The sequence below is a fragment of the Podarcis erhardii genome, assembly GCF_964252035.2.
Source record: "Podarcis erhardii genome assembly, chromosome: 10".
NCBI classification, from domain to species: domain Eukaryota; kingdom Metazoa; phylum Chordata; class Lepidosauria; order Squamata; family Lacertidae; genus Podarcis; species Podarcis erhardii.
Window position 1 is genome coordinate 61,374,176 of NC_138500.1, and position 27,996 is coordinate 61,402,171.

The window sequence follows — 27,996 nt, forward strand, 5'->3', positions numbered from 1 at the left end:
TTATGCGTCTGTATTATTAGCGCCACTCAAAACCATAGCTGTCAAGTGTCCCTTATTTGAAGGGACAGTCCCTTATTCCAGCGCCATGTCCTACTGCTGTCCCTTATTGATGGATGTCCCTTAAATGTCCCTTAAATGGTGTCCCTTAAATTTCAAAGGAAGCAGCTCCTCTCCCTCCCTCCCTCCCTCCCTCCCTCCCTGCCGGGGAGGAGGGAGGCTCCAACTGTGTTGCTTGGCTGTGTTGCTCACCCAATAAGAAGTCTAAGAACGACTGGGGGGTGGAGCTTGCATGCCTTGTGTGTGGCTAGTTAATGCAAGCTGAGGGGTTTTTTGAATGCTGGACGCCATTTTGTTGGACGTGCTGCTGCAAACCTTGCAGTGCAAAGCCAGGCCGGGGAGCCATTTTAAGTTGAGGCTGCATAGGCCTTGTGGTGCATGTGATTCAGATTCTAGTCAGTTGAACCTCTGGTTACAAAGTTGGTTGGACAGTGTTCTTGAAGCTACCAGCATGAGTTTGACCAGACTGCAGGAGGACAGGAAGACTGGAGTGCCTGGAACAGGTGAGGCTGCAGGTCCCTTATTTTGGCTGCTGGTCCCTTATTTTCAAATCTGTAAGTTGACAGCTATGCTCAAAACCTTTTGTTGATTACTGGTTTGAAATTTCTGGATCTTACAGACCCTCCAAGTGTCACTATTTTCCAGGGACGGTTCTGGATTTAGAGAAGCCATCCTGGTTTCTGACTTGATCCCAGAATGCCCCGCTTTTTCTTAGGACGTCCCTATTTTCATTGGAGAAATGTTGGAGGGTCTGGAGTTATACGACCCCTTGAGCCAAGGAGATAAGTAACTATCTGAAAGCAGCCCTGTATAGGGAAGGTTTTAAAAAAAATGTTTTATGATTTCATATACATTGGAAGCCACCCAGAATGACTGGAGCAATCTAGGCAGATGGGCAGGGTATTGATTGATTGATTGATTGATTGATTGATTGATAAAAGGACCTCCTTATTTTCATCGGAGAAATGTGGGAGGGTATGGAGTTGCCATATGAAACACCCTCCCATCAGACGTCAAGGAAATAAACAACTATCTGACTTTTAGAAGACATCTGTACACTTAGATTTTTTTGTTTACAAAAATACACGCATTCTCTCTTTTTTTCAAGTTGCGTTTTCTACAGATAAGTTTCATTTGTTGAGACATTAGTGTTACATTTTAGAAGACATCTGAAGGCAGCCCTGCTTAGGGAAGTTTTTAATGTTTGATGTTTTATCGTGCTTTTTATATTCTGTTGGGAGCCGCTCAGAGTGGCTGGGGAAACCCAGCCAGATGGGCGGGGTATTAATAATAATAATATTATTAATTAATATTAATAATATTGATACTATTAATAATACTAATACTATTGATAATATTAATATTATTAATTGTTATTATTTACAAAACCAGAGGAAAACGCCAGTTCAGTGAAAACTCACAATGCTTTTTTACACCTCAAAGTCATTTTAAAGAGCCGACACGTTGTAACTAAAGAATGGATACTATCCCACCCACAACCTTGTTTTATCCGTGACTGCGCGGCCTCAAATGCTTTGCCCACTCAGCGCATGAATGGATTAGCTAGTAGTCCCGATAGCCCAATAAGAGGCGGCGATGCAAATTGACGCTCCTAAGTCTGCCCCTGTCCTTTGCATTGCGGATCCTCATTGGGCCGACGAAGAATTCTTCTCCATCTTCCCTGGCTAATCAGGAGCGGCAGATTTTCGCTCCGCCCTTCAAGCCCTTTGATCTGTCTTCCCCTTTACACACAACGGAGAGTCCCTGAGGTTTAGCAGGACCCCGGAGCTGGCTGCGGAAAACTCTCCACTATTAACCCTTTGCTTAACCTTTGTTTCCACGCTGGGTGCAGCAGACAGAAGCATCGGCCCGCCTTACCTTAGGTAGGTCAAAAGTAACTCTCAAATAAAACCAGGGACGTGCATTGATCCTTTGCCGTTCCTGCTGCAGTTGGTCGAAGTTGCGGGAGAGAGGGGCAGAAACTGCACTCTGCACATGCTCAGAGGCACTCCTTCCTTTTGCTAACCGTCGGGCATTAAGGGTTCCTTGCTGGAGCTTCAAGCCGTCAACAAGGATAGGTTCAGTGGTAACCCCAAGAGACGCATGAAATGTTTTGCATTATATTTTTTTGGGAGGGGAGCTGCAGGGTCGTCTTAAACATATCCGGCGCCGTGGTGCAAAGATCCCTCCGGCGCCCCCCCCCCGCCCCTTTCCCAGAGTTACACATTATATCTGCTTGGGGGGGGGGGACAGGAAACATAAACATACTTTTTAAGTTGCTTGTTTATTAACAATGCACTTATATACACGAAACCACCACATTGATTTGGGCAGATTTGAGACAAATTATCTTATTATGTAACACCTTGTTTTTAACAATGTTGCTTTCTTTTTAAATTCAGAGTACCTGCATTATTCATGTAAAATCCAGTGGTACCTCGGGTTAAGAACTTAATTCGTTCTGAAGGTCTGTTCTTAACCTGAAACTGTTCTTAACCTGAGGTACCACTTTAGCTAATGGGGCCTGCCGCTGCATTGCCGCTGCACAATTTCTGTTCTCATCCTGAAGCAAAGTTCTTAACCCGAGGTGCTATTTCTGGGTTAGCGGAGTCTGTAACCTGAAGCACCTGTAACCCGAGGTACCACTGTAGTTTGATACACTACATTGTATGGTATAGTTTTTCCTCAAATTCTAAGGTTCTCCTAACACCTTAATCCTTTGCTTTAATAAGGGAGACCTTAAAACAACATGCAAACGTATTTTAAAATAATTTGAAATTTGAAATCCACTACATCAAGCCAGCTCTCAAAAAAAATAACGCATATTGTATGCTTCACATGCCAGATTTTGTGTACTATTGGTCAGATAACATTGTAAACATCAGTAGAATTCACAACAACAAAAATGCTTGCCCCTAGCACATTTCACAGCTTCAGTTGCCAGAACTGTCACTGAAAACAATGCATTGGTCAGTCTGAACCATGTCAAGTAAACTATGGAAATAGCATATCCACAACACAAACTGTGCTAGTACTTTCTTTTCAAGTCTTAATTCCATAATGGGTACAATATGAGAGAGCCACTACTCCCAGCCTGTGAAAAGTAGTGGAACTTGGCTATCAGACATTTTGAAAATGTGAGAGTTTGCAGTACATTATTGCAGCCCAATGCCAGGTTCCAGGCACTGCAGTGGGCTGGACCCTTGGGTACCTTCCAACTTTACAATTCTAAGATTTAATAAAAGATTTTTCTCTCAATTCAGCACCAGGGCTGGGGGTGCCCAAACTTTTTTCAAAGAGGGCCAGATTTGATGAAGTTGTTGACCTTTTTTTATGATTGAAATTGTTGACCTTTTTAAAGAAATAGGGGCCAGAGAAAACCAGCCATGGGGCCAGATTATGCCCCAAAACGGACTTTGGAACATGCCTGGCTTAGGTGGTTACTTACCTGTTCACATGTTAAGGGAATGGGGGAAGGGCATCAATGTATGTGCACAGAGTGTAAGCGAAGAGTACCTGATTGGTTTGTATGAGCTCTATTTACTATTTTCATTTAATTACATTTATATCCCACCTTCCCTCCCCCCCCCCCAGTAGCTCAAGGTGTACATGATTCTTCTCCCCATTTCATTCTTGCAAACAACCCTGGTGGCTGGCCCAAACAAGGTCGCCCAATGAGTTTCAGGGCTGAAGTCATAGTCCAACACTAACCCAGAGGTTTTCAACTTTTCGGAGTCCATGGCTCCCTTGGCCAACTACATTATTTCTGCAGCTCTTCTGTGAGGAAACACACTCAGAGCCTCAGGAGCCCAGTTACATCACTCCTTGTCTGCAGAGGCGTCAGCCCTTTTTGAACACCTTCCCCAGTGCTGGATTTATGCATAAGCTAAAAAAGCTATAGCTTAGGGCCCCACTCTCTTGGCCCCCCCCAAAAAAAATAAAGAGAAAAACTTGTTGTACATTTCCAAAATATAAGATAAAAAAATATTGTTATATGCAAATGGCTTTAGATACCTATTAGGTCCATAAATTACCATATGGGATATATTCAAAGTAGAGGAAAGACAGCGACAATTTGTTGTTGACATATTTGTTGTTGTTTAGTCGTTTAGCCATGTCCAACTCTTCGTGACCCCATGGACCAGAGCACACCAGGCACTCCTGTCTTCCACTGCCTCCCGCAGTTTGGTCAAACTCATGCTGGTAGCTTCGAGAACACTGTCCAACCATCTCGTCCTCTGTTGTCTCCTTCTCCTTGTGCCCTCCATCTTTCCCAACATCAGGGTCTTTTCCAGGGAGTCTTCTCTTCTCATGAGGTGGCCAGAGTATTGGAGCCTCAGCTTCAGGATCTGTCCTTCCAGTGAGCACTCAGGGCTGATTTCCTTCAGAATGGATAGGTTTGATCTTCTTGCAGTCCATGGGTCTCTCAAGAGTCTCCTCCAGCACCATAATTCAAAAGCATCAATTCTTTGGTGATCAGCCTTCTTTATGGTCCAGCTCTCACTTCCATACATCACTACTGGGAAAACCATAGCTATACGGACCTTTGTCGGCAAGGTGATGTCTCTGCTTTTTAAGATGCTGTCTAGGTTTGTCATTGCTTTTCTCCCAAGAAGCAGGCGTCTTTTAATTAGGTCCATAAATTACCATATAGCATATATTCAACACAAAAAAAGCAACAATTTGTTGTTGACAAAGCACAGCTGGACATATAAAGGGCCCCATTAGCTTCAGTAGCTTAGGGCCTCATCAAACCTATATCCGGCCCTGACCCTCCCTTGTGGAGGGTTCCCACAGCCTTTTCTCCCCTCTCCTTGAGAGTCCTGGTCTCTGAGCTGTCCCAAAGAGGGGCTTGGGAAGGGGATGCCCCCAGCCTTAGCAGCCCAACGGAGACCGAAGAAAGGTGAGCCTGAGGCCAGTGCCTTCCTCACCTTGGGAGGCAGCAGTGGGCATTGCTGGGCCTGCATGGTGTGCCCTTCAGCGCTGGGCACTCAGCTCTCAGGCAGGCCTTTCACACAGCGAGCACAAGAAAGGCCAGCACGGTGCCTGCCTGCCCAGCTTCCCACTTTTCTGTCCATTCCCAACAGCAAGGTCTGGCAGACTGGCTGGGCTCCCTCGCCCGCTTGCTTGCTTCCTCTGAGGCCGCCTCTGCTCCTGGCATGCAGAGGGTAGTAAGGCCAGCTGGCTATCCCCAGCTGGGTCGTCTCCTTCCTGCTGTCCCGCTGCGAAGACCCATCAGCCTCTGCTTCGACGTAAATCAACGACCCAGGCTTCAAAGCCAGGGCACACTATCAGCAGAGGAAACCGTGCACACAGAATAGGCTTGAGGCTTGTGGAAGCATACTACAACTACGGATTTATTAATCATAAATCAGGACAAAGAAACATGGCATCTCTCTGTTTGTCTTCTCAGGGAGACAGAGAAAAGCAAAAGCTATACACACAACAAAAGTTCCCAGCAAGCTGTGCTGGTGTGTAAACAGACATGTGACATGCAACAGTTCCATGTCTGCAACTAAAGGTGGAATGGAATTTCCCAACATCCAGCACCCCCTGGCCAGCTCCAGAGCCACCATTCACCTCCAGAACTTGTAGCCAGGGCTGCTGCAACAAACAGCCATATATGCCTTTGGGAGGCAGAAATGCGAGAGGGCACCAGAGGAGGGAGGGAAGGGAAGAAAGTGGCACAAGGCCAGTGTTGCCCTCGGCACCCCTAACCATCATTCAAGGCACCCGGGAGTGTCACGGCACACTGGTTGAAAACCACTGCTCTGACCATTGGACCAAATGCATGTTAGAACGTATTCACGTAGGGGCCACATCTGCTATGTGAAGATGCCTCTGAAATTCTCCTGGCTCTTAAGTGTGCTTAGAAGTCATCTAGAAACTGTGCTAAACAAAACACTGCAGGATGTCATTGTGGATCCGGTCACTTCTGTTTTGGAAACGCTTGTGTTCATGTTTCTGCCTAAAATGTGTACAAATGTTCTATGTTTGGTTTGTTTTAGTTAGAGGCATGGCTTCTGGAACAGCATTGGTTTATGATGATGAAATGACCAGCCATAAGCTCCTTTGGGATGAGTAAGTTCTATGCCCTTTTAAAATGTGTGTTTTTTGGGGGGGGGCGCTATTGAGTTGTTGTTTTTATTTTTATTTTGTATTTTGTGTTTTTATATCTTGATTTTATTCTGTGAACCGCCCTGAGACCCCTGGGTATAGGGCGGTATATAAATTTAATACTACTACTACTAAGAATAAGTTAAATCTTAGTTTTTTAAAACCAACAACAAACACCTACAAATGTGGTTTGAGAACAACATGTGTGATCCTGTTTTCTGCTAAGCAACCCACAACTGCAGTCAAGAATTGTACGCTCTTTCACACAAACACTTGTATGAGTGTACAGACAGCTTGTTCAGTGAAACATGTGAACAAGGCTATTCTGAAGTTCTCCTTTTTGTTGTTGTTCTAGCCTATGGATGATTTTTTAAAAAATTAAAAGTTCATCATCATTCTTCAGGACTTCAGATTCAGGGGTTAAAGTTGTGGTTTAAAGAGAAAAAAAAAGTCTACTTTTAATTTCTCCTGCCCCCCCCCCAAAATTGTTTTCTCTCAGTAGTAATATGGATGCTTCCTTGGTGATTTTACTGCAAAAATAAAACATTTGCTTGTTTTTCAGCCCAGTCTGTGACATTGAAGTCCCTGAGCGGCTTTCTTCCTGCTATGAGCGCCTTAAATGCTATAACCTGGTTGAAAGATGCGTCTCTGTACCTGTCAGAGAAGGAACTGAGGAAGAGGTCATGTTGGTTCACAGGTCTGACGTCTGTCATGATGCATTTCCATCGCTATGTTCAAGAAACAGAAAAGGAATTCACCCCTTGATATTTTCCTCAAACTTTCCTCACACAATTTGTTCTTATAATGAAATAGCCTAACCCTAAGACCTGTATGTAAAATGGGAAATGAAATCCCAGCCTTTTGCAAAAAGTCGATGAGGCCTAAGTTGAAAGACAGGAAATACTTCATACTGTTCAGGTTGATAGGAAAGATATTGGAAGTAGCTGAAGCTCAATACAAGTTAGTCTAAATCCGAACTTGAAATTCTGTAATTGGAGATATAATACTCCTTTTCCCCTTAACCATGGTTAAGAGGGCAAGCTATGAGCATACTTACTTCCTGTCTTCCTTTCTGCTCATGGCTCCCTCCCCCTTTTTTGGACCTAATCATGTTGAAGCATTGTGTCTCTGCTGACTAACTATACTTAGTCAAAAATGAGAGTTTGAAAACTCATTTCTAACCATGGTGGCAAAAGCTACTTACAGCGAACCAGGATTAGCCCTAGCATTGGTGTAGGCATAATAGCACACCAAGGTTAGCTCAAAAAAGGGAAAGGAGGGGTGAGGAGAAAGTGGGGTGAGTATTTATTTATGTATAAAAGGTAAAGGGACCCCTGGCCATTAGGTCCAGTCGTGGCCGACTCTGGGATTGCGGTGCTCATCTCGCTTTATTGGCCGAGGGAGCCGGTGTACCGCTTCTGGGTCATGTGGCCAGCATGACTAAGCCACTTCTGGTGAACCAGAGCAGCGCACAGAAACGCCGTTTACCTTCCCGCCAGAGCGGTACCTATTTATCTACTTGCACTTTGACGTGCTTTTGAACTGCTAGGTTGGCAGGAGCAGGGATCGAGCAACGGGAGCTCACCCCGTCATGGGGATTTGGACCGCCGACCTTCTGATTGGCAAGTCCTAGGCTCTGTGGTTTAACCCACAGTGCCACCCGCGTCCCATATTTATGTATATATGTATTAAATTCATATATCCTGCACTTCCGGCCAAGCAATTCAAGCCTGAATACAAGTTTGTGGCCTGTTCCCAATCTCTTAGGCCCCATTTGCCTAAAAGAAAAGGTAGAATTGTTTGTCCTTCTAGGTTAGCCATGGAAAACCTGCGGCCCTCCAGCTGTTGCTACACTCCAGTTCCCATCAGTGCCAGTCAGCTTGGTCAGTGGTCATGGATGATGGGAGTTGTAGTCCAACAATGTCTGGAGGGCTGCAAATTCGCCACCTTATTGGTCTGAGGCATTTTTTCTTCCCCAGCTCGGATTATTTGGAAACTGTGAAGAGAACTCCGAAAATGACAGAAGAGGAGCTCCAAAAAACCTCAGCTGGTTACGATGCTGTTTTCTTTCACCCGGTATGTTCCGACACAATAATGATCACTTTCTATACGGAACAGGGTTTCCCAAACTTGGGTCTCCAGCTGTTTGTGGACAACAATTCCCATCATCCTTGATCACTGGCCTTGCCAGCTAGGGATGATGGAAGTTGTAGTCCAAAAACAGCTGGAGACCCAGGTTTGGGAAACTCTGATATAGAACATTTCACATGGTTAAATCTCCGTGTGCGTCTCTCTGCTGGGCCTCATGTCAAGAGAGAGAGAAGGAAGGGAACATAGTAGGCTTACTTTGACGCGCTGAAATATGCTCCAAAATGCTCCTTCTCAGAGGTTGTGGTGAAAGACTTGAATTGCAACCTCTGCTGTTCTTCAGACCACGTATCGCTGTGCCAAATTGGCTGTGGGAGGAACTCTGGACATGGTGGATGCTGTGATGTCAGGGAAAACACGGAATGGGATGGCTCTGATAAGGTAACAAGGTGATCATTCTTCTTATCAGAAACCCTGTGTGTTTTTCAGTTCCATTTGCCAATGGGACCAGTAACCTAGAGCAGGGATGGGAAGCTTTTCCCCATTGTGGGCCGTGCTTCCTCAGAAGCTTATCTGTTGATACGGCATGTTGGTGGCGGACAGAGGCAGGAAGAAGTGGTATGTGGGTCCACAGTCAAAAAGGAGCAGGGCACCCTCTTTTTCTCCTCCATCCTGCCACCCACTTTCTCCTCAGGCTTTCTCCTTCCTCATCATCATGAAATTAGGCCTAGAGGGCTGGTCCCTTGGTAGAGGTCTTCAAGCAAGGGCTGGACAGCTATCCACTGAGGATGTTCTAGCCCTAGAATAATAATAATAATAATAATAATAATAATAATAATAATAATAATTTATTTATACCCCATCCATCTGGCTGCGTTTCCCCAGCCACTCTGGGCAGCTTCCAATCAAATATTAAAAATACAACACGGCATTAAACATTAAAAACTTCCCCAAACAGGACTGACTTCAGATGTTTTCTAAAAGATAGTTGTTTATTTCCTTGACATATGATGGGAGGGCGCTCCACAAGGTGGGAGCCACTACCGAAAAGTCCCTCTGCCTGGTTCCCTGTAACCTCACTTCTCTTAGGGAGGGAACCACCAGAAGGCCCTCGGAGCTGGACCTCAGTGTCCGGGCAGAATGATGGGGGTGGAGACGCTCCTTCAGGTATACTGGGCTGAGGCCATTTAGGGCTTTAGAGGTCAGCACCAACACTTTGAATTGTGCTTGGAAATATACTGGGAGCCAATGTAGGTCTTTCAAGACCGGTGTTATGTGGTCTCAGTGGCCACTCCCAGTCACTAGTCTAGCTGCCACATTCTGGATTAGTTGCTGTTTCTGAGTCACCTTCAAAGGGAGCCCCACGTAGAGCGCATTGCAGTAGTCCAAGCTGGAGATAATCAGAGCTTGCACCACTCTGGCAAGACAGTCTGCAGGCAGGTAGGGTCTCAGCCTGTGTACCAGATGGAGCTGGTAGATAGCTGCCCTGAACACAGAATTAACCTGCGCCTCCATAGACAACTATGAGTCCAAAATGACTCCCAGGCTGCACACCTGGTCCTTCAGGGGCACAGTTACCCCATTCAGGACCAGGGAGTCCTCCAGATCTGACCTGCCCGCAGTCCCCCAAAACAGTACTTCTGTCTTGTCAGGATTCAACCTCAATGGCCATCCACTGAGGATGTTCTAGCTCTGGATTTCCTACGTTGACCAGAGGATTAGGTGACCTATAAGCCCCACTTCCAAATCTAGGTTCCTGTGGTTCTGTTAATTAATGCTTAATTTACCGCTTTGCTTGCTTGCAGGCCTCCAGGCCACCACAGCCAGAGAAATGCAGCCAATGGGTTTTGTATATTCAACAATGTTGCTATAGCAGCAAAATATGCCCAAAGGAAATATGGTCTGCGGAGGTTAAGTATATATTGGTCTCTACATTTCTTAGTTTCTGGCCTAGAGGTTTTCTTGCTTCTCTACTGAATATTGTCATTGTTGGTTCCTGCAGAGTTCTCATTGTTGACTGGGACGTGCATCACGGACAAGGAATTCAATATATATTTAATGAAGATCCAAGGTTTGTTGTTTTCTTGTTTTTACAGATTTGGAACAACATTGTATATGCCTTTCAAAATGCTTGCAATTAGTCTGGAAGTGGGTATCAAGCATATTTAATAGAACATGTCAGTTCCTGACATATTTTGGCACTTCTTGATATCCTTAAGATGCATAAATCGTTAAAACTGATCATTGTAAAATCTACACACACACACACACACACACTTAGAATGATGTTCAGTTGTAACATAACTATTTTATCATTATGTGTCTTGCATCGTGTTCTATATTTTTTATTATTCACGCTCATCTTTTATTATGTCAGTTCATTCTTCCAGTTTATCCTGTAATTCTTCTGGGGATAGCTGCATTGTGCCATAAAGGTAAAGGTAAAGGGACCCCTGACCATTAGGTCCAGTCGTGGCCGACTCTGGGGCTGCGGCGCTCATCCTGCTCTATAGGCTGAGGGAGCTGGCATACAGCTTCCGGGTCATGTGGCCAGCATGACTAAGTCGCTTCTGGCAAACCAGAGCAGTGCACGGAAACACCGTTTACCTTCCCGCTGGAGTGGTACCTATTTATCTACTTGCACTTTGACGTGCTTTTGAACTGCTAGGTTGGCAGGAGCAGGGACTGAGCAACGGGAGCTCACCTATCACGGGGATTCGAACCGCTGACCTTCTGATCGGCAAGTCCTAGGCTCTGTGGTTTAACCCACGGCACCATAGGGAGTATTAAAAAAAATAATTCAGACCTTTTCCAGGTTTGCCTGTGTTCAGGACAACGACTTCAAAACCCAATTTACCTGTTAGCTTTCTGGGTGAACTTGGAAATCCAAAGTTGAGAGAGAGTGGTTTGGCTGTTTGCTGTAATAATAACATAGCTGTCAAGTGTCCCTTATTTGAAGGGACAGTCCCTTATTCCAGCGCCATGTCCCACTGCTGTCCCTTATTGATGGATGTCCCTTAAATGTCCCTTAAATGATGTCCCTTAAATTTCAAAGGAAGCAGCTCCTCTCCCTCCCGCAGCTCCTCTCCCTCCCTCCCTGCTGGCCACGGAGGAGGAAGGCTACAACTGTGTTGCTTGGCTGTGTTGCTCACCCAGTTAATGCAAGTTGAGGGGTTTTTTGAATGCTGGACGCCATTTTGTTGCACGTGCTGCTGCAAACTTTGCAGTGCAAAGCCAGGCCGGGGAGCCATCTTAAGTTGAGGCTGCATAGGCCTTGTGGTACATGTGATTCAGATTCTATTCAGTTGAACCTCTGGTTACAAAGCTGGTTGGACAGTGTTCTTGAAGCTACCAGCATGAGTTTGACCAGACTGCAGGAGGACAGGAAGACTGGGGTGCCTGGAACAGGTGAGGCCGCAGGTCCCTTATTTTGGCTGCTGGTCCCTTATTTTCAAGGCTGCTGGTCCCTTATTTTCAAATCTGTAAGTTGACAGCTATGAATAATAATGGTTTGGCTTCTCATGTCATCTGAATCCAGATTTGTGGCTTAGGTTCCCTGGACAAACCATGAACTGTATACCACAGGACAAACCCTGGTTACAGCTCATGGCTAGTCAGGAGAGAGAGCTAAGCGATGAGCCCGAGTTTGGATGACATGTCAGGCAGCAGAATGACTAGAATAGGGACAAAATGCTCACTATCTCCTCTCCTGTAAATCACATATTCCTTCCAAGCCATGCTTTGATTTAGTGGACATGTGGACCAGGCCAGTGTGTAATGTTGTCATGTTTCGCATTCACTCTTGAGGTACAAATTTGGTGATTGCACATGCTGAAAAAAACCTTCAGGTGAGCATTAATGGCATAATTAACCTTGTTTTGTTCTTGCTTCCAGTGTCCTCTATTTTTCCTGGCATCGGTATGAACACCAGCAGTATTGGCCTACACTTAGAGAGTCTGATTATGATGCTGTTGGTCAGGGGAAAGGAAAAGGATTCAATATAAATGTGCCTTGGAATAAGGTAAATCACAAGATAGCTTAAGAATGCAACTGCAATAAGCTCTAGAAGTCATGCACCTGGTGCAATTTCTGTTTAAAAATGTTTTTCAATTGTTACCTTGATTATTTATGTTTTTAAAAATGTTTTAGACTGCAATAGTAAGGTATCAGGAGAGGTGTAAAATGAATAGAACCCAGTGTGTTAAAAGTGATTCGAAGCTGAAGGTTATGGAATTCGTGATAAGAGTTTGTAATGATTATATGAATAACAGATTAGAAAAGGGATTTATAACCTGATATGTAACATAGCAAAGTTTGTACAGATAACTGCATCTGCATGATACTGTTTCAGAGATAATTTTTCCGTGTTGCATGTGTTCTGTTAACTTTTTAACAAACAAATAAGGAAAAGATTCATTTCCCATGTACACATCCCTTGGTTAGCGGAAATCTCTAATTAGCAGAGAAAAGCATTTCCCAGGTATGCTAATTGATTTTGTACTGGCATGGCTTCCGTCATAATGGTAACAAACACAGCCAAACCCTATAACTGAATTTCACATCTGTATTCTATTTACATGTTGCCAGTTGTGACTCAATCCAGCATTAAGCAGGCGCGTAAGATTCTTCGCACTTGGCGTACAATTTTAGGATTTGATCCTTCTGATAATGGCAGGAGCCACAGCTCTGCCTCATTCTTTGAAGCCTTGGATCATTTCCCTGAGATCTTAATGAAATCTTAGACTGCCTTGACAGTTTTAAAAGCGATTTGTTCATTCTGTTTTAATGCATTGCCTTTGCAGATTGGAATGGGCAATGCAGATTATGTAGCCGTATTTCTTCATGTGTTGCTTCCATTGGCTTTTGAGGTAACTTTCCTCCCCCATTCTGAATGTTGTACATCTCATTTGCATGAATTAGAAATTGTATCTAAAAGCCATTTCAACATATTCCTTGGTAGTGGCATCTTGAGAAATGATCTTCTGCTATAGGGGAAAAGTGATTGCCATATTTTTCCGTCTATAAGACGCCCCCGTGTATAAGACGCCCCCTGTTTTTGGAGACTCAGATTTAAGAAAATGGGGGGGAGATGTACCCGTGTATGAGATGCCCTCTAATTTTTGACATTATTTTTTAGGGAAAAAACCCTAGTCTTATACATGGAAAAATACGTTATTTTATGTTGTTGCTTCTAGAAAAATGGTCCACAGGGGTGAAGGCAGTTATCAGATAGAACTGCATTGACTAGGGAGTGATTAAAGAAATATACAGCTATTATCAGCAAGCACAGAGGAAAGTACATAGAAGCCTTGAGATGGTGGTGGTTTTAGAGGAGCTTAGAGCAAGGGTTGCCAACCTGGCACCTGTGGGCACCATGATGCCTGCGAAGGCTTTCACCAGTGCCCCTGGACAGATGCCCTAGACTCTGAGCTTTCATTAAAAAAAAAAAGTCCCCAGCCCTCCTAGAAAAAAAATTATGAGGTAAAATGTGCAGGTATCTTCTAAGCGATTTCTGTGAAATGAGAGTGGTTGTGTGGTGGCCATCTTGTATTTTCATCCTGGTAGTGAGGAATGCTCACTGTTTGATAACAACGGCACCTCTGTGTATGTGGAGATCACACAGTATTGATTTTACACAATCAGGACCGGCGTGATATATCTGATTTCCAATTGGTAAGCGTAAGGGAGGCTCAGCCTCTCCCATTTTGGTCTATGCCACACTCCACGTGGCAGCCATTTTGTTTTATGCTGTACCTCGCCCCAGCAGCTGGCACCCCACAGCACACTCTCAAAATGCCAAATGTGCCCACTGGCCTGAAAAGGTTGGCGACCCGTCTTAGAGCACAATGATCGTTCTGTTAGTGGAGATGCCATTTGTATGTGGTAGAGTACAGTGGTACCTCGGGTTACATATGCTTCAGGTTACATACACTTCAGGTTACAGACTCCGCTAACCCAGAAATAGTGCTTCAGGTTAAGAACTTTGCTTCAGGATAAGAACAGAAATCGGGCTCCGGCACCGCAGCGGCAGCAGGAGGCCCCATTAGCTAAAGTGGTGCTTCAGGTTAAGAACAGTTTCAGGTTAAGAACGGACCTCCAGAACGAATTAAGTACTTAACCCGAGGTACCACTGTAAATGCTTTGCATGCTTAAGGGTCAAGATTCAGTCCCTAGGGTCTCCAGAGGCTACGAGTCCAAGCGGAGCAGACTTCTGCAACCTGGTACCACTCTCCAAATGTTCCTGGGCTACAGCTCTCTTCATCTCTGACCTTTGGCTATTCTGCCTACAGAAAATGGGAGTTTTAGTTCAAAAAGTCTGGAGGGCACCAGGTTGGGGAAGAGCGGGTGAGGTGGACGACCGTCTAACTTGGTGTAAGGCAGGTTAATGTGTACCATTTATAGAGAATGAGAAAGCAGTATTTGCAGTCCATTTAAGTAGACCATCAATACTCACATGGCAATGTATCTGCTTGAATTGATGTATTACTGGCAGATTTCTATAGCTTCATTCAGAGTGCACTATAATGTATTGACAGTTTTGTTTGGTTTTTTTAAAAAATCTTAGTTTGATCCAGAACTTGTTTTGGTCTCTGCTGGTTACGATTCCGGAATTGGTGACGCAGAGGTAAGTAATCTTCTGCATATATATTTGCCACCTCCCTGACTTTAGAGTTAAAATTTCTTTTCATATAAGAGCAAGAACAGGCAAATTTCCCAGAAGTGGTTTTCTGGTTTGATGAGCTGCTTGTATCTTTCTTTCTCATTTTCTAGGGTCAGATGAGCGCTACGCCGGAATGTTTTGCCCACCTCACTCATCTCCTAATGCAGTTGGCGAAAGGAAAATTGTGTGTGGTTCTGGAGGTAAACTTTAAATGCTGCAAGCTTTTTTTTGTGATTTGTTTAAAGCACTTACTTGCCACTCTGTACCAAGAACAAACCAACCGTAGCCAAAGTGTTGTACAAAAGTAATAAAACACATTAGAAAACAATAATAAACCAAGATACTGGAATTTATAATTAATTAATTAATTAATTAATTGTACTGCCCTTCATCCAAAGATCACAGGGTGGTTCACATCATAAAAAGACAAAATGAAAAGACAAAATACATAATTAAACCAAACCAAACCAATAACCCCCTCTCACAGACACATTTAAAAGATTATAGACTGTTAATCAGCCAAACACCTGATTGAAGAAAAATCATTTTGCCTGGTGCCTAAAAATGTGTAATGAAGGAGCCAGGAATATGCCCAATTAAAATTAACAGTCAAGAAACTCCTGGGTGATCAAGTTTGTTTTTTAACATACTTTGAAAAGAATGGAGTCTGTGGATACGTCCTTCTGAGGGGAGGCTGTTTCTGCATTTTGGCTGTGCCCATATTGGCCGTGAGTCCTGGAAGACCTGCTCCCTGCCTTGCTGGCTTTTCCCCACCTGGAACTCAGCTATACAGCTGCAAATGAAATGTTTCAAGTGTGTTGTAAAGTGCAGTGTGAAAATGTGACACGAGGTGGCGATGGCGAGCTATGGCAAATTCAGTATATATTTTCAAATGTATTTTAGGGCGGATATCATCTGAGGTCGCTGTCTGAATCAGTTTGTATGACTCTAAAAACTTTGCTTGGAGATCCATTGCCACGTTTGTCCGGAGAAATGGCGCCATGCTTAAGGTATTTGTATAGGTTTGTGCGCATGTGTCTGCATGTCTGGAATAAAAGACTGCCGCTCCCCTCAGGAGTTACTCACATGACAGGGGCAAGCGAAAAGGGCTGTGGGAATCACATGTGGGGTGGGGTGGCTGAACATGGAGTCATCCATGCTCCTTTCGCATGAGCAGTGCTTGAAAAGAACTCCATTGTAAACATTATCTCCATATGTGAGCAGAATTCAGCCAAACGGGGAGCACATTTTAAGTCCTGTTCATTTAACTGAGGAAGTTTTAATTCCCTGCTCAATCATTCCCTGTTGTAATAAGCAAGTCATGTATCCCATCTTCATGCATGAGGTTGCTGTTTTTGGAAGACATTGGTAGTATATTTGGAAGTATGTACAGTTTATTTGGGACGTGGGTGGCGCTGTGGGTTAAACCACAGAGCCTAGGACTTGCCGATCAGAAGGTCAGCGGTTCGAATCCCCGCGACGGGATGAGCTCCCGTTTCTCGGTCCCTGCTCCTGCCAACCTAGTAGTTCGAAAGCACATCAAAGTGCAAGTAGATAAATAGGTACCACTCTGGCAGGAAGGTAAACGGCATTTCCATGCGCTGCTCTGGTTCGCCAGAAGCGGCTTAGTCATGCTGGCCACTTGACCTGGAAGCTGTACACCAGCTCCCTCAGCCAATAAAGCGAGATGAGCGCCGCAACCCCAGAGTCAGCCCCGACTGGACCTAATGGTCAGGGTTCCCTTTACCTGTACTATTTATTTAATGAAGAAGTCAAACTTAATGAGACTTTTAAAAGTGAAACCTCACTGTCAACAATGGAAAACTAGCAAACCTACAGAGGAGAGGTTGGTCACTGAGCTGGGTGTATAGTCACTGTGTTGGAATTTGGGCTGGGCTCCATGCGCCATAATAAAACACATGATGTAAAAATGTGTTGATTACCGACTGACTTGCATAGTTTCTTTTTGTTTGTTTGCTAGTCCATGGTCAGGGTTCCCCCAGCTCTGTACAATGGAGAGCTTTGCAATATAAACCACAGACCTTCATGTAAAGAGCAAAATTATTTGCTCCTCAGCCACAGCTGCCTCTCCCCCTTTGCATTCCTCATCCTGGCACAATTCTGCTCCTACTTCCATCTATGCTTTTCCCCGTTTGCCGGTTTTTCTTGTCTTCATTCTGCAACTCTGCATGTTGGAAAGAGAGCCAACAATTTGGTTTTTATCCTTGCTATGATTTTGACATACACAGCTTATTCTGAGTGGAGCAAATGTCACATATTTTTGTTGTTGTTGTTAGCATGGATTGAACAATTGTGCCCATAATTACACTATGGGGAAGTTTTGTTTGTGCGGTGTTCATCTCTTGCCTTTTCCTGGCCACACCTGTTTTCATGTTTCCTTTACTAGCTGGAACTCATAATCAACCTAGTTTGTAATCTTTTCCAAGGTGGTTGAATTCTATTAATGCTCCATCAAGGGTGGATGGGAGGCATACACCCACTCAGGACTCCACCTTAGATATTGAAGAATTATTACTATTATTATTATTATTATTATTATTATTATTATTATTATTATTATTATCCCGCCCATCTGGCTGGGTTTCCCCAGCCACTCTTGGCAGCTCCCAACAGATATTAAAAACACGATAAAACATCAAACATTAAAAACTTTCCTAAACTGGGCTGCCTTCAGATGTCTTCTAAAAGTCAGTTGTTTATTTCCTTGACATCTGGTGGGAGGGCGTTCCACAGGGTGGGTGCCACTACCAAGAAGGCCCTCTACCTGATTCCCTGTAACCTCACTTCTAAGAGTGAGGGAACCGTCAGAAGGCCCTTGGAACTGGACCTGAATGTCCAGGCAGAACAATGGGGGTGGAGACGCTCCTTCAGGTATACTGGGCTCCACTTCACTGACTGGAGCTTCTAGGCCCTTTAGTTAATGTAATAAAGCATGTCATTTTAGGGGTTGAACTTAATTTTTGCAAATTTCTTCAGGGAAGGGTCTTAAAAATATGCTTCTTGGTGTGAGGAATTCAAATTTGCTATTATTTTTGTGATTGGACAACATTTAGCTTGGTCAGTTTGAGGAAGAAGCACATACAGTCTATTGCAGGCATAGGCAAACTCGGCCCTCCAGATATTTTGAGACTACAGTTCCCATCATCCCTAAGCACTGGTCCTGTTAGCTAGGAATGATAGGAGTTGTAGTCCTAAAACATCTGGAGGGCCAAGTTTGCCTATGCCTGGTCTATTGAGTACTAATATAGTTGAAGGACCAGACTCTGCTATGCCAAAAATATATTTTTTAGTCCTTAGCATGCCACAAAACCTGTGATATTTTTTAAGTTGTTTTCTGTCCTGTGTCATTGCAACTTGCTAATGCAACATCTTTACAGATTCTTACTTTTAAACAATATAGGGACTGGGTTGATACTCATTTGTGTGTGTATTTTGTAGATAACCTTTCCTACACTCTTTTGTCTCTTCTGTAGTGCATTAGAATCAATCCACAATGTAAGAGCTGTACACAAACCATACTGGAAGTGTTTGATGCATGAAGGTAATGGCAAACTTGTCTAAAATTTGTTCTAAAGTGCAGATAAATCGATAAAACAAATGTGAATGTATTAAAGCAACACATATTTTCAGGTTCAGATAATCCTCCAGTTGGACCTCCCGTTCAACTAAGTTCTCTAGTCTGTCAGTTTAGGGGGAACTTTGGCTAGACTTTGATATAGCTGGATAGGGATTTTGTGTACCGTATTTTTCGCCCTATAGGGCGCACCGGCCCATAGGGCGCACCTAGTTTTTTTGGGGGGGAGGGGGGAATAAAGAAAAAAAAATCCCCCCCCAGGCGTGGGGCTGGGGTGGGGGAAGCCCGAGCTTCCCCCGACCCCAGCCCCCAGAACAGGCTGCTATTTTGTGGGAGGTGGAATTCCCCCACCTCCCGCAAAAGCCCGCAGAAGCCGCGCGCTCTTTAAAGGGGCTGCGTGGCTTCTATTGGCTTTTCTAGGAGATGGGGGAATTCCCCCACCTCCCTGAAAAGCCCGCAGGCTGCCATCCGCAAGCCTTGGGAGCCCGGCGGGAAGTCGCGCCGGGCTCCCAAGGCTTGCGGATAGCTTCCTGAAGCCTGCATTCACCCCATAGGAAGCACACAGATTTCCCCTTCATTTTTGGAGGGGGAAAAGTGCGTCCTATAGGGCGAAAAATACAGTAAGTGGGGGAATATAACTGATTGAATGAACATGGATAACTTTTAGTCTGTCCCCCCTCACTTTCCAACCCAACACTCAAATGAAATGATGGCAAGTTTACACTGGATAGTCTAATGAGGGGGGTGTTTGGCCAGTATACTTGGGTTGAAGTCATTGGGGCTAAACATGTTTAAGTTTAGGGGAAACAATTCATCTGGCTTGTAGAGCATAGCACATGGTTCCAGGTTTTCCCTCCTGAATGATTAAACATTATACGGCGTTTACAAAAGGTAAGGCTAGAGCAGGATTCTGAATAAAATGTACGTACAGTGGTGCCTCGCAAGACGAAATTAATTCGTTCCGCAAGTTTTTTCGTCTTGCGAGTTTTTCGTCTTGCGAAGCACGGTTTCCCATAGGAATGCATTGAAAATCAATTAATGCGTTCCTAGGGTGACCGCCTTCAGACCAGGTCCGGGGACAGTCTTTCCCCGGACCTCTTCTGAAGGCTGGGGGGGGGAGGACTTTTCTCCCCACCGCCAGGCTTCAGAACAGCCTTCTGAAGGCTGGCGGTGGGAAGAAAAGCCCTTCTCCCGCCGCCAGCCTTCAGAAGAGTTCCTGCAGGGCTGCCTAGGCTGCGAATAGCAGCCTGCTGCCGGGTGCGAGGGACGCTCTGAAGCAGAGCGCCCCCCGCCCGGGGCAGACATCTGCAGCTTGGGGAGCCCTGCCGGACTTCCCCACAGGGCTCTCCAAGCTGCGGATAGCAGCCTGCTGCCCCGCACGAGGGGCGCTCTTAAGCAGAGCGCCCCTCGGGCGGGGCAGACATCTGCAGCTTGGGGAGCCCTGACTTCCCCACAGGGCTCTCCAAGCTGCGGATAGCAGCCTGCTGCCCCGCACGAGGGGCACTCTTAAGCAGAGCGCCCCTCGGGCGGGGCAGACATCTGCAGCTTGGGGAGCCCTGCCGGACTTCCCCACAGGGCTCTCCAAGCTGCGGATAGCAGCCTGCTGCCCCGCACGAGGGGCACTCTTAAGCAGAGCGCCCCTCGGGCGGGGCAGACATCTGCAGCTTGGGGAGCCCTGCCGGACTTCCCCACAGGGCTCTCCAAGCTGCGGATAGCAGCCTGCTGCCCCGCACGAGGGGCGCTCTTAAGCAGAGCGCCCCTCGCGCGCGGTAGACATTCACAGCTTGGGGAGCCCTGCGGGGAACTCTTCTGAAAGCTGGAGGCGGGAGAAGGGCTTTTCTTCCCACCGCCAGCCTTCAGAACAGCCTTCTGAACGTTGGCGGTGGGGAGGAAAAACCCTCCTCCCACCGCAAGCCCCGGGAAGAGAGGAGAAGCTGCGCGCCTTCTCCTCTGTTCCCGGACCTCCCACCGCAAGCCTTCAGGACAGGTCCGGGAACAGAGGGGAAGGCGCGCAGCTTCTCCTCTCTTCCCGGGGCTTGCGGTGGGAGGAGGGTTCCCCGCTGTCCCCGGAGATTTCCCTATGGGCTTTCGTTTTGCGAAGCAAGCCCATAGGGAAATTCGTCTTGCGAAGCCGCTAAAAAATCGGAAAACCCTTTCGTCTTGCGGGTTTTTCGTTTAGCGAGGCATTCGTCTTGCGGGGCACCACTGTAACTTTTAACATTGCCTTCCTAGAAACATGCTCTGTTGATTTCTGCTGAGCCGTTCCATTTATTTAGAGTCATACACACAGTATGATCTGTGGCAAAGGTGGCGTTTTCCAGATGTTTTTGGACTCCAATTCCCATCAGCCCCAGCGAGTGTGGCCAATGATCTGGGAGGATATGCGTTCAGCAACATCTGGAAAGTACCACCTTCGCTATCCCTCATTTGTGGGCTGGATTTCAGAACCTTGTTCATTCTTGAAGACCTCTGGAAGTCTTGGAGAAGTTGGGAACGCATGCAGTGTTAACAGCATAGATCAGTGGTTCTCAGCCTGTGAGTCCCCAGATGTTGTTGGACTACAGCTCCCATCATCCCTGACCACTGGTCATGCTGGCTAGGAATGATGGGAGTTGTAGTCCAACAACATCTGGGGACCCACAGGTTGAGAAACACTGGCATAGATTGTCTTCTGTTAAGAGTTAAGCTTTTCATGGTGTGTCACCCAAAGATGTCTTCTGTTGTTTTCAGACATAGCTCCATTGCAAGACCTCAGTACCAGGGCACAACTCCTACACCCACTAGAAGCTGGAAGACCGAATAGTGAAGAGACCATCAAAACAGACATGTTTCTGGAGCTCCACATGAAAAATATTTCATTTCCAAGACCTTACGTTAAAACAACCGTCGCCGTTGATGAAAGCAATGCACGCTTGCTTTCGCCATCTGTTCAAATTGAGAAGGAAAAGGATACGAAAGAACTCAAGGCCCTTCTCAGGTTAGACATACTCTCAGGAATAGAGTATGTTTATGAGAGATTGTGGTGCACATACTAGCCTGTTAACGCAAATTCCAAAGCAATTTTTTTTTCTACACTTGGAATATTCCTAATCCTTTTTTTGGGCGTCACCTGCAGCTAACTTCATTATCAGTTTCTCTGAAATTGACATGCAGTGCGTCAAACCAGTTAATACTGAGTTAGGATAACAGGAACAATGTACAATTATAGACCATGCACTAACAAAATGATTGGATTTCTCCCATTTACCCTCATGTCTCTCTGCCTTCATTTTCTGTTTTCATAAAATGCGCCAAATGATGCTAATGCTTAGTAAAAGACAGCTCCTCATTGAAGAACGACAACATAACCTTTGCTGGTTAATTATACACCAGGAGTCAGCAGACTTTTTCAGCAGGGGCTTGTCCGTTGTCCCTCAGACCTTGTTGGGGGCCGAACTATATTTGGAGGGAGGGGGAAATGAACGAATTCCTATGCCCCACAAATAACTCAGAGATACATTTTAAATAAAAGGACACATTCTACTCATGTAAAAACACGCTGATTCCCAGACCATCCATGGATTGGATTTAGAAGGCGATTGGGCCAGATCCGGCCCCCGGGCCTTAGTTTGCCTACCCATGTTATACACCTTGATATACGGTTAAAAACTTCACATATTATTCAGATTGTACAGTTATTCCAGCTTTTGCAGATTGTGACCTATTTCCAAAAACACATCTCTTGCAGCGGACTTGATGCTGATCTTGTGAAAGAAGGAAAGGACTTAAACTCATTTTTCAACATGCTGGCTGTCCTTGACAAAATCATTAAAAACGAGGTAATATCAACAGTTACAATTGTGCATGTTGTAGCTCCTGATTCTTCTTTAGTCTGGGAGTGGTTGCTATCCAGGCTCTGCTTAAAAGCCTCTAGAGCCCGACGTGTTCCTTAGGTATTATGTATATTAACTTGTGTTGCTTTTACATGGATATGTAGCTTATGCATACAAATCTGATTCTTGATATGACGTATATGTTTCAAAACACCTTGGGCGATAGCTAACATTACTCAGACTTAGGTGGGTATCACCCCTCACTATGATATAAAGATTACATCTGCATTGTTAAAGACATTCCCCATTAAATTTCAGCATCCTGCTTATTAGGGGACAATAACTACATTTGTTTTCCAGCTTCTTGCTTATTTTGATCATTGGGAAAAATCCAGAGAAAATTAGGTTCACGACCACCAATTCAGTTAGTAATGGTGACAGGGGTGCCAAATTGAATAAAATATAGGGAGGCCCAGGTAAGCCCCACCTTGCATAACTGATCACAAAACATGCCATTTGAAAGGCAATGCCCATCAACTTTGGAGGAGCTGGGCCCCCTCAAATATTTTATGGGGCGGTGGGGTGAAGGGGCCTCTGTCCCTAGGAGTTGGCTCCTACGAATGGTGAACGTGGTCTCATTTACTTCGCAGCACAAAGATATACTCAACAGACTGTTTTAAGGGGGATCTTTTTATCAGTTGTGCTTTTAAACACATCTTGATTGCATTTCAGAATAGAAATAAAAGTACAGTGGTACCTCGGGTTACATACGCTTCAGGTTACAGACTCCGCTAACCCAGAAATAGTGCTTCAGATTAAGAACTTTGCTTCAGGTTGAGAACAGAAATCGTGCTCTGGTGGCGCAGCAGCAGTGGGAGGCCCCATTAGCTAAAGTGATGCTTCAGGTTAAGAACAGTTTCAGGTTAAGTACGGACCTCCGGAACGAATTAAGTACTTAACCCGAGGTACCACTGTATCCTTGTTCTTTAGGTGACCAACGGTCTCGCAGTCTCATCTGAAGTATCCCTTTCTTCCACTATCGCTCTAAAACATTGCCGTAACTTGAAGGTACAAAAGTGAGTAAAAAGCCTTTTGCATCCTGTGCTTTTCTGTGCAGTTCAGTTGTTCAGTTATAAAACGTTTAAGACGCTTTAGTTATATAACTGCTTAGTGCTACCTCTTGTTAATGAGCGCAGCAATGCTACAGAGCAATAATGTCTACCTTTTTTCAGGACTGGGATAATTCCTGATATTAGGAAAAGAAGTCTTAATATATTTTGTGTGCGTATTTTCAGTTTGTATAATTGGGTAGAAGGACCCAGGATTAGATGTATGAAAAATACATATTTTCTCCTGCACAGGGAGTGAAGAGACACTTGTTACGTTGCTATGGTGCAAATATGTTTGTCGCTTCTCACATGCAGGTGCAAAGTATTAACTATTCTGAGTAACACTCCATGTATTAAGATACTTTTCATTCCAGATTCTGCAATCCTGAAACGGTTCTTTTGTGAACTAGAAAGCTTGACACATTCTTGTAGAATACAAGGCACAATTCTTTTCTTTTTCCCTTTTGTCATCCATTTGTAGTTTATTCCCTGGGTCTTTAGTCATATTTCTGCCTGCCTGCTTGTTTGTTTGTTTGTTAGTTACTTACCTGGCTATATTTTGTAAATTTACTTGCACTGCTCGCCATGCCTCTCTTTTTACGTACAGCTTATTGACATGGTATATTTGTGCATGGTATCTATTTAATTTAATTTGAATGCCACATATATTTTAATGTGTGTTCCAACACTTTAATGTCGTTCTGCAGAGTCCTGTGTGTGTCTGTCGGTGACGTGGATGTGAAAACTGATTTGGGTGATGGGTAAGGATTTCATAACCACTCCCTGCTAGGTGGGTTTAAACGCCCAAGCTACAGACTATACTATTATATTGCTGATGACAATTTGGGCAAGTTTTTAAAATGACATTGAAGAGATGGAGATAGACTTATTCCTCGGTCTACTGTTCTGCACATTCTTACCTAATAAAAATCAGTAGGACTTCCTCCGTAGTGCACTTGCCTATGGTTGAACTGTAAATCGGTTTTCCTGTTGCCAGACTGGTTTCCAGACCATCTTTTGAAAACATATCTGCTAAAATGGAAAAAGAACAAACGAGTTGGCTATCATGATTATTTACAGACAGTTTCTCCCATGTTTTCTATGACTCTAAATGACCCCTTCCTAAAATGTGAGGATTGTTATGTGGATTTCAACCAGCCCTACAAGAGCCCAATTACTTATTGCTTTAATTCAAAAAGTATTCCTATTTGGCATCCAGTAGGACACGAATGGGGAAATTGTGGGCCTTCAAGTTTTGCTGGACTGTAACTTCCATCCTCCCTTAGCACTGACCATTCTGGCTGGAGTTGACATAGCTTGGGACCATCAACAGCCGGTGTGTGTGTGTGTCACAGGTTTCCCATCACTCTGGTAGAATCTACCTCCTCCTTTTTGTTTCACAGAAAAGTTCTCCTGATTAATATTGGTGCTAAGCCGTCGAAGAAACCTGACACCAAATACAATATAACCGTGAACTGGGAAAAGGTAGGCTTAACATTTTTCAGATTCCTTTTCTTCCCTAAGTATGATTTATAGAGGGTGCATTGAGCAATATCCCCTGATTTCAAGGGCTGATGACACCCAAGTGTTTGGGAACCCTGGGCCAGTTAGGGATTGCAAATATGTGTACCGTATTTTTCGCTCCGTAAGACGCACTTTTTTCCTCCTAAAAAGTAAGGGGAAATGTGTGTGCGTCTTATGGAGCGAATGGTGCTGCACAGCTCTCCCTCTCTGCACAGCGCCTCTTCAGCGAAGCAGGAGGAGAAACGGAAAGGGCTCCGTTTCTCTTCCCGCTTCGCTGGAGAGGTGCTGCGCAGAGAGGGTCACCTTAACCTCACTGGGTTGTTGTGAGGTTGTTGTGTGATAGCCCTTGTTTAGCCCCCTGAGCAACTTGACAAGCAGACAGGAGAACATTATTCTTGTTTTCCCTCTTCAGTCAGTCTTGGATTCCATCACTGCCCAAACCATGTGCCTCTGTCTCTCCAAACGGCCAGGTGATCCCATTTTTTTTCCTGGGGCTTTCTGTGAGAGAATGAAATCCAAGCACTTATGCCTGTTAAAATGCTTCTCCTGTTCACTTGCAAAATGAAGCATTTGAAAAGAGGCTCTACAGAAATAAAAGATTCAGATTTTTTTTCTCTTGTTTTCCTCCTCTAAAAACTAGGTGCGTCTTATGGTCGGGTGTGTCTTATAGAGTGAAAAATACGGTATATGTTCTTAAGGCTGTGTGTTTACGCATGTATGAAGCCTGCGCTTTACTTGTTGACTGCAGGAAATATCGACATGTGTCCTGTAAATACATTTGTTGTGTGAAGGTTGATGAACTCTAGCATAAATTGCTTAGAAACCCTACTTTGCAAATGTGTTGCACTGAGCTTACTACGCAAACCTGCACCTAGTGGTTAGGAAATGTCGATTTTTCGAAACAAAAACCAACTGAGCGACTTTGGGTTTGTGACCATATGACTGTATTAATTTTGTTTTATTTTTTAACTGAAGGGTGTTGAAACAAACAACTTTTTCTCTCCTGCCCTTGGACTCATTCTTCCGGTTGCATACAGCTATCAGCCTGACCTAACCATTATAATTCTTGGACCAAACCAGAGTGTTGAGCAAAATGGGATTTCCTTGCTTATTCGCTTACTGCAAGGCTTGGCACAGTCTCACATTCTTGCTCTGATTCAGGTAAAAAGTTGATCTTAATCTTAATGACAAAATAAGTATATCATATTGGGTTTTTAGGAAAGAACCGGAGAGAACACATTGCATTTTCTGCCTCCCCACATTTAAATTTTGTGTCATCCATGTATTCTGTAAAGTGTTGCACAGTCTTGTAGCCTAATACCGGTGCAAAATTACATTTTCATATCAAAGAATTCCCCCAGCATGTGATACCCTTCAGGACTATGCTCTGAGCCTTTTGGGCTTGCTGATCAGAAGGTCAGCGGTTCAAATCCCCACAACAGGGTGAGCTCCTCTTGCTCTGTCCCAGAAGCAACAGCCTAACAGTTTGAAAGCATGCCAGTGCAAGTAGACAAATAGGTACCGCTGTGGCCGGAAGGTAAACGGCGTTTCCATGCACTCTGGTTTCTGTCACGGTGGTCCATTGCGCCAGAAGCAGTTTAGTCCTGCTGGCCTCATGACCCGGAAAGCAGTCTGTGGACAAACGCCAGCTCTCTTGGCCTGAAAGTGAGATGAGCGCTGCAACTCCATAGTTGCCTTTGACTGGACTTAACCATCCAGGGGTCCTTTACCTTTTTCTTTTTTTTTACCTATTGTATTTGTTCCACATTTCTACATTCTCTGGTCCCCTGGAAAATGTGCATATGCATAGCAATTACAATCTAGCTTTCATTATCCCCATACCAGTGATCAAGAGTGGTTCTCATAACCCTCCTATTAAACTTGTATTTGAGGCACATGACCCCTGATGCTGATTTATCAATCATATATTTTGAACTCCCTTCCTTGGTAGAATCTTTTCAGGGTATCAGACAGAGGACATTCTTAGCCCTGTCTGAACATGCTGAGAGTTGAATCCGGAACCTTCTGTGTACTAAGCCAGGTGCTCTACCACTGAGCGACATCCCTTCCTCATTAAAACAAAATCAATAAATCAACAACTAAAATAGAAGCAATTAAAACATGGAAGCCAGCATAAAATGAGCAAACAACCAAGCAGAACAAAAGATGTTCTTAAAAATGAAAGAATCAGTTATAGTTCCTGGGGAGGGGGGTTCCAAAAATGTAATCCATAAATCAGTATGGATTCATGTTTTATTGGCTTTTTTTAAAAAAGGAAACTGACGTAACCTTCTTGCAAGATATAATCAAACCCCTGACGAGTGACTTTACACCTTCCTTTGGAACGTATGCACCAGATCTGAAGGAGAATGTGCAAAGGGTAATAGAATTAAGAGAGCAACTTCAAAACGAATGGAAATTGCTTCAGTGTTCAGGCAAGTAATAAGGTATGTATCAATTATAGAAGGAAAGTAAAATTAAAATGGTCGTTGAATTTAGACTGCAGTCCTAAACACGTTTATCTAGAAGGGAACCAAGTTGAACTTATGCGGCTTTCTTCTGAATGCATAGGACTGAGTGGTTAGTACTGTTTTTCTAAATACTCTGTGCTTTTTCAAGGCCCTGAATTAACTGCCCTTACAAAAGCTCATGTTGCTTTAGGCTCTAAAATCTGATGGATTCCCCCCCCCCCCCCGCTCCCTTGTATAGCAGACGTTTCCATTGCTGAAAGATGAAATTTACTTGGCTGTCATTTTGGCTCTCCCTTTTGATCTGCATATCCGGAATCAAAATAAAAGGGAAAATGAAGATTATCTAGAAAATCAGCAGAGAAAAAGAATGACGAGTGAGCTACACATCAGGAATGATACTGCAAGAATCATTTTACTTTTACTTTTCTATCTTTTCCAAATGGAATTTATGTATTTCACAAAATACTTTTCTATCTTTTTAAAATTAAACACGATTGTGTTAACTTCAGGTTGTAAGAAATAAATTTGCCAAAACTAAGGATGCCAATAAACACACTGGTTT

General features: G+C 44.4%; 1 protein-coding gene and 1 long non-coding RNA gene across 5 annotated transcripts; one reads left to right on the top strand and one right to left on the bottom strand.

Moving 5' to 3' along the window:
* Positions 1-1,868: 1,868 nt before the first annotated feature.
* On the top strand, positions 1,869-27,985 carry HDAC10 (histone deacetylase 10). Of its 4 annotated transcripts, none has more exons than XM_081877954.1 (21): positions 1,869-1,940; positions 6,066-6,138; positions 6,737-6,871; positions 8,154-8,250; positions 8,606-8,703; positions 10,068-10,172; positions 10,265-10,333; positions 12,157-12,283; positions 13,065-13,130; positions 14,828-14,887; positions 15,034-15,123; positions 15,827-15,933; positions 18,418-18,485; positions 21,249-21,495; positions 22,246-22,336; positions 23,321-23,406; positions 24,147-24,200; positions 24,843-24,924; positions 25,939-26,124; positions 27,239-27,410; positions 27,673-27,985. In XM_081877954.1, exons 2-20 carry the CDS (start codon positions 6,074-6,076, stop codon positions 27,404-27,406), a joined length of 2,001 nt encoding a protein of 666 aa, XP_081734080.1. In that variant the 5' UTR covers positions 1,869-1,940; positions 6,066-6,073; the 3' UTR covers positions 27,407-27,410; positions 27,673-27,985. The 4 variants fall into 4 exon arrangements, with proteins under 4 accessions (XP_081734080.1, XP_081734083.1, XP_081734082.1 ...); XM_081877956.1 differs by having other exon boundaries at positions 1,884-1,951; XM_081877955.1 differs by lacking the exon at positions 1,869-1,940 and adding an exon at positions 5,471-5,528.
* Positions 13,706-13,983, bottom strand: LOC309350906. The gene is made up of 2 exons (XR_014160585.1): positions 13,853-13,983; positions 13,706-13,820 (listed from the first exon to the last, which is right to left on the bottom strand). It is a non-coding gene; the product is annotated as an uncharacterized lncRNA (long non-coding RNA).
* Positions 27,986-27,996: the final 11 nt, after the last annotated feature.

What these genes read in the sequence shown, in the direction of transcription:
- HDAC10 (XM_081877954.1), top strand. Translation starts at nt 6,074, where the DNA reads ATGGCTTCTGGAACAGCATTGGTTTATGATGATGAAATGACCAGCCAT. An exon ending in GAACTCAAGGCCCTTCTCAG is followed by an intron (nt 21,496 to 22,245) that starts GTTAGACATACT and finishes CATCTCTTGCAG; the next exon opens with CGGACTTGATGCTGATCTTG. An exon ending in ACAAAATCATTAAAAACGAG is followed by an intron (nt 22,337 to 23,320) that starts GTAATATCAACA and finishes CTTGTTCTTTAG; the next exon opens with GTGACCAACGGTCTCGCAGT.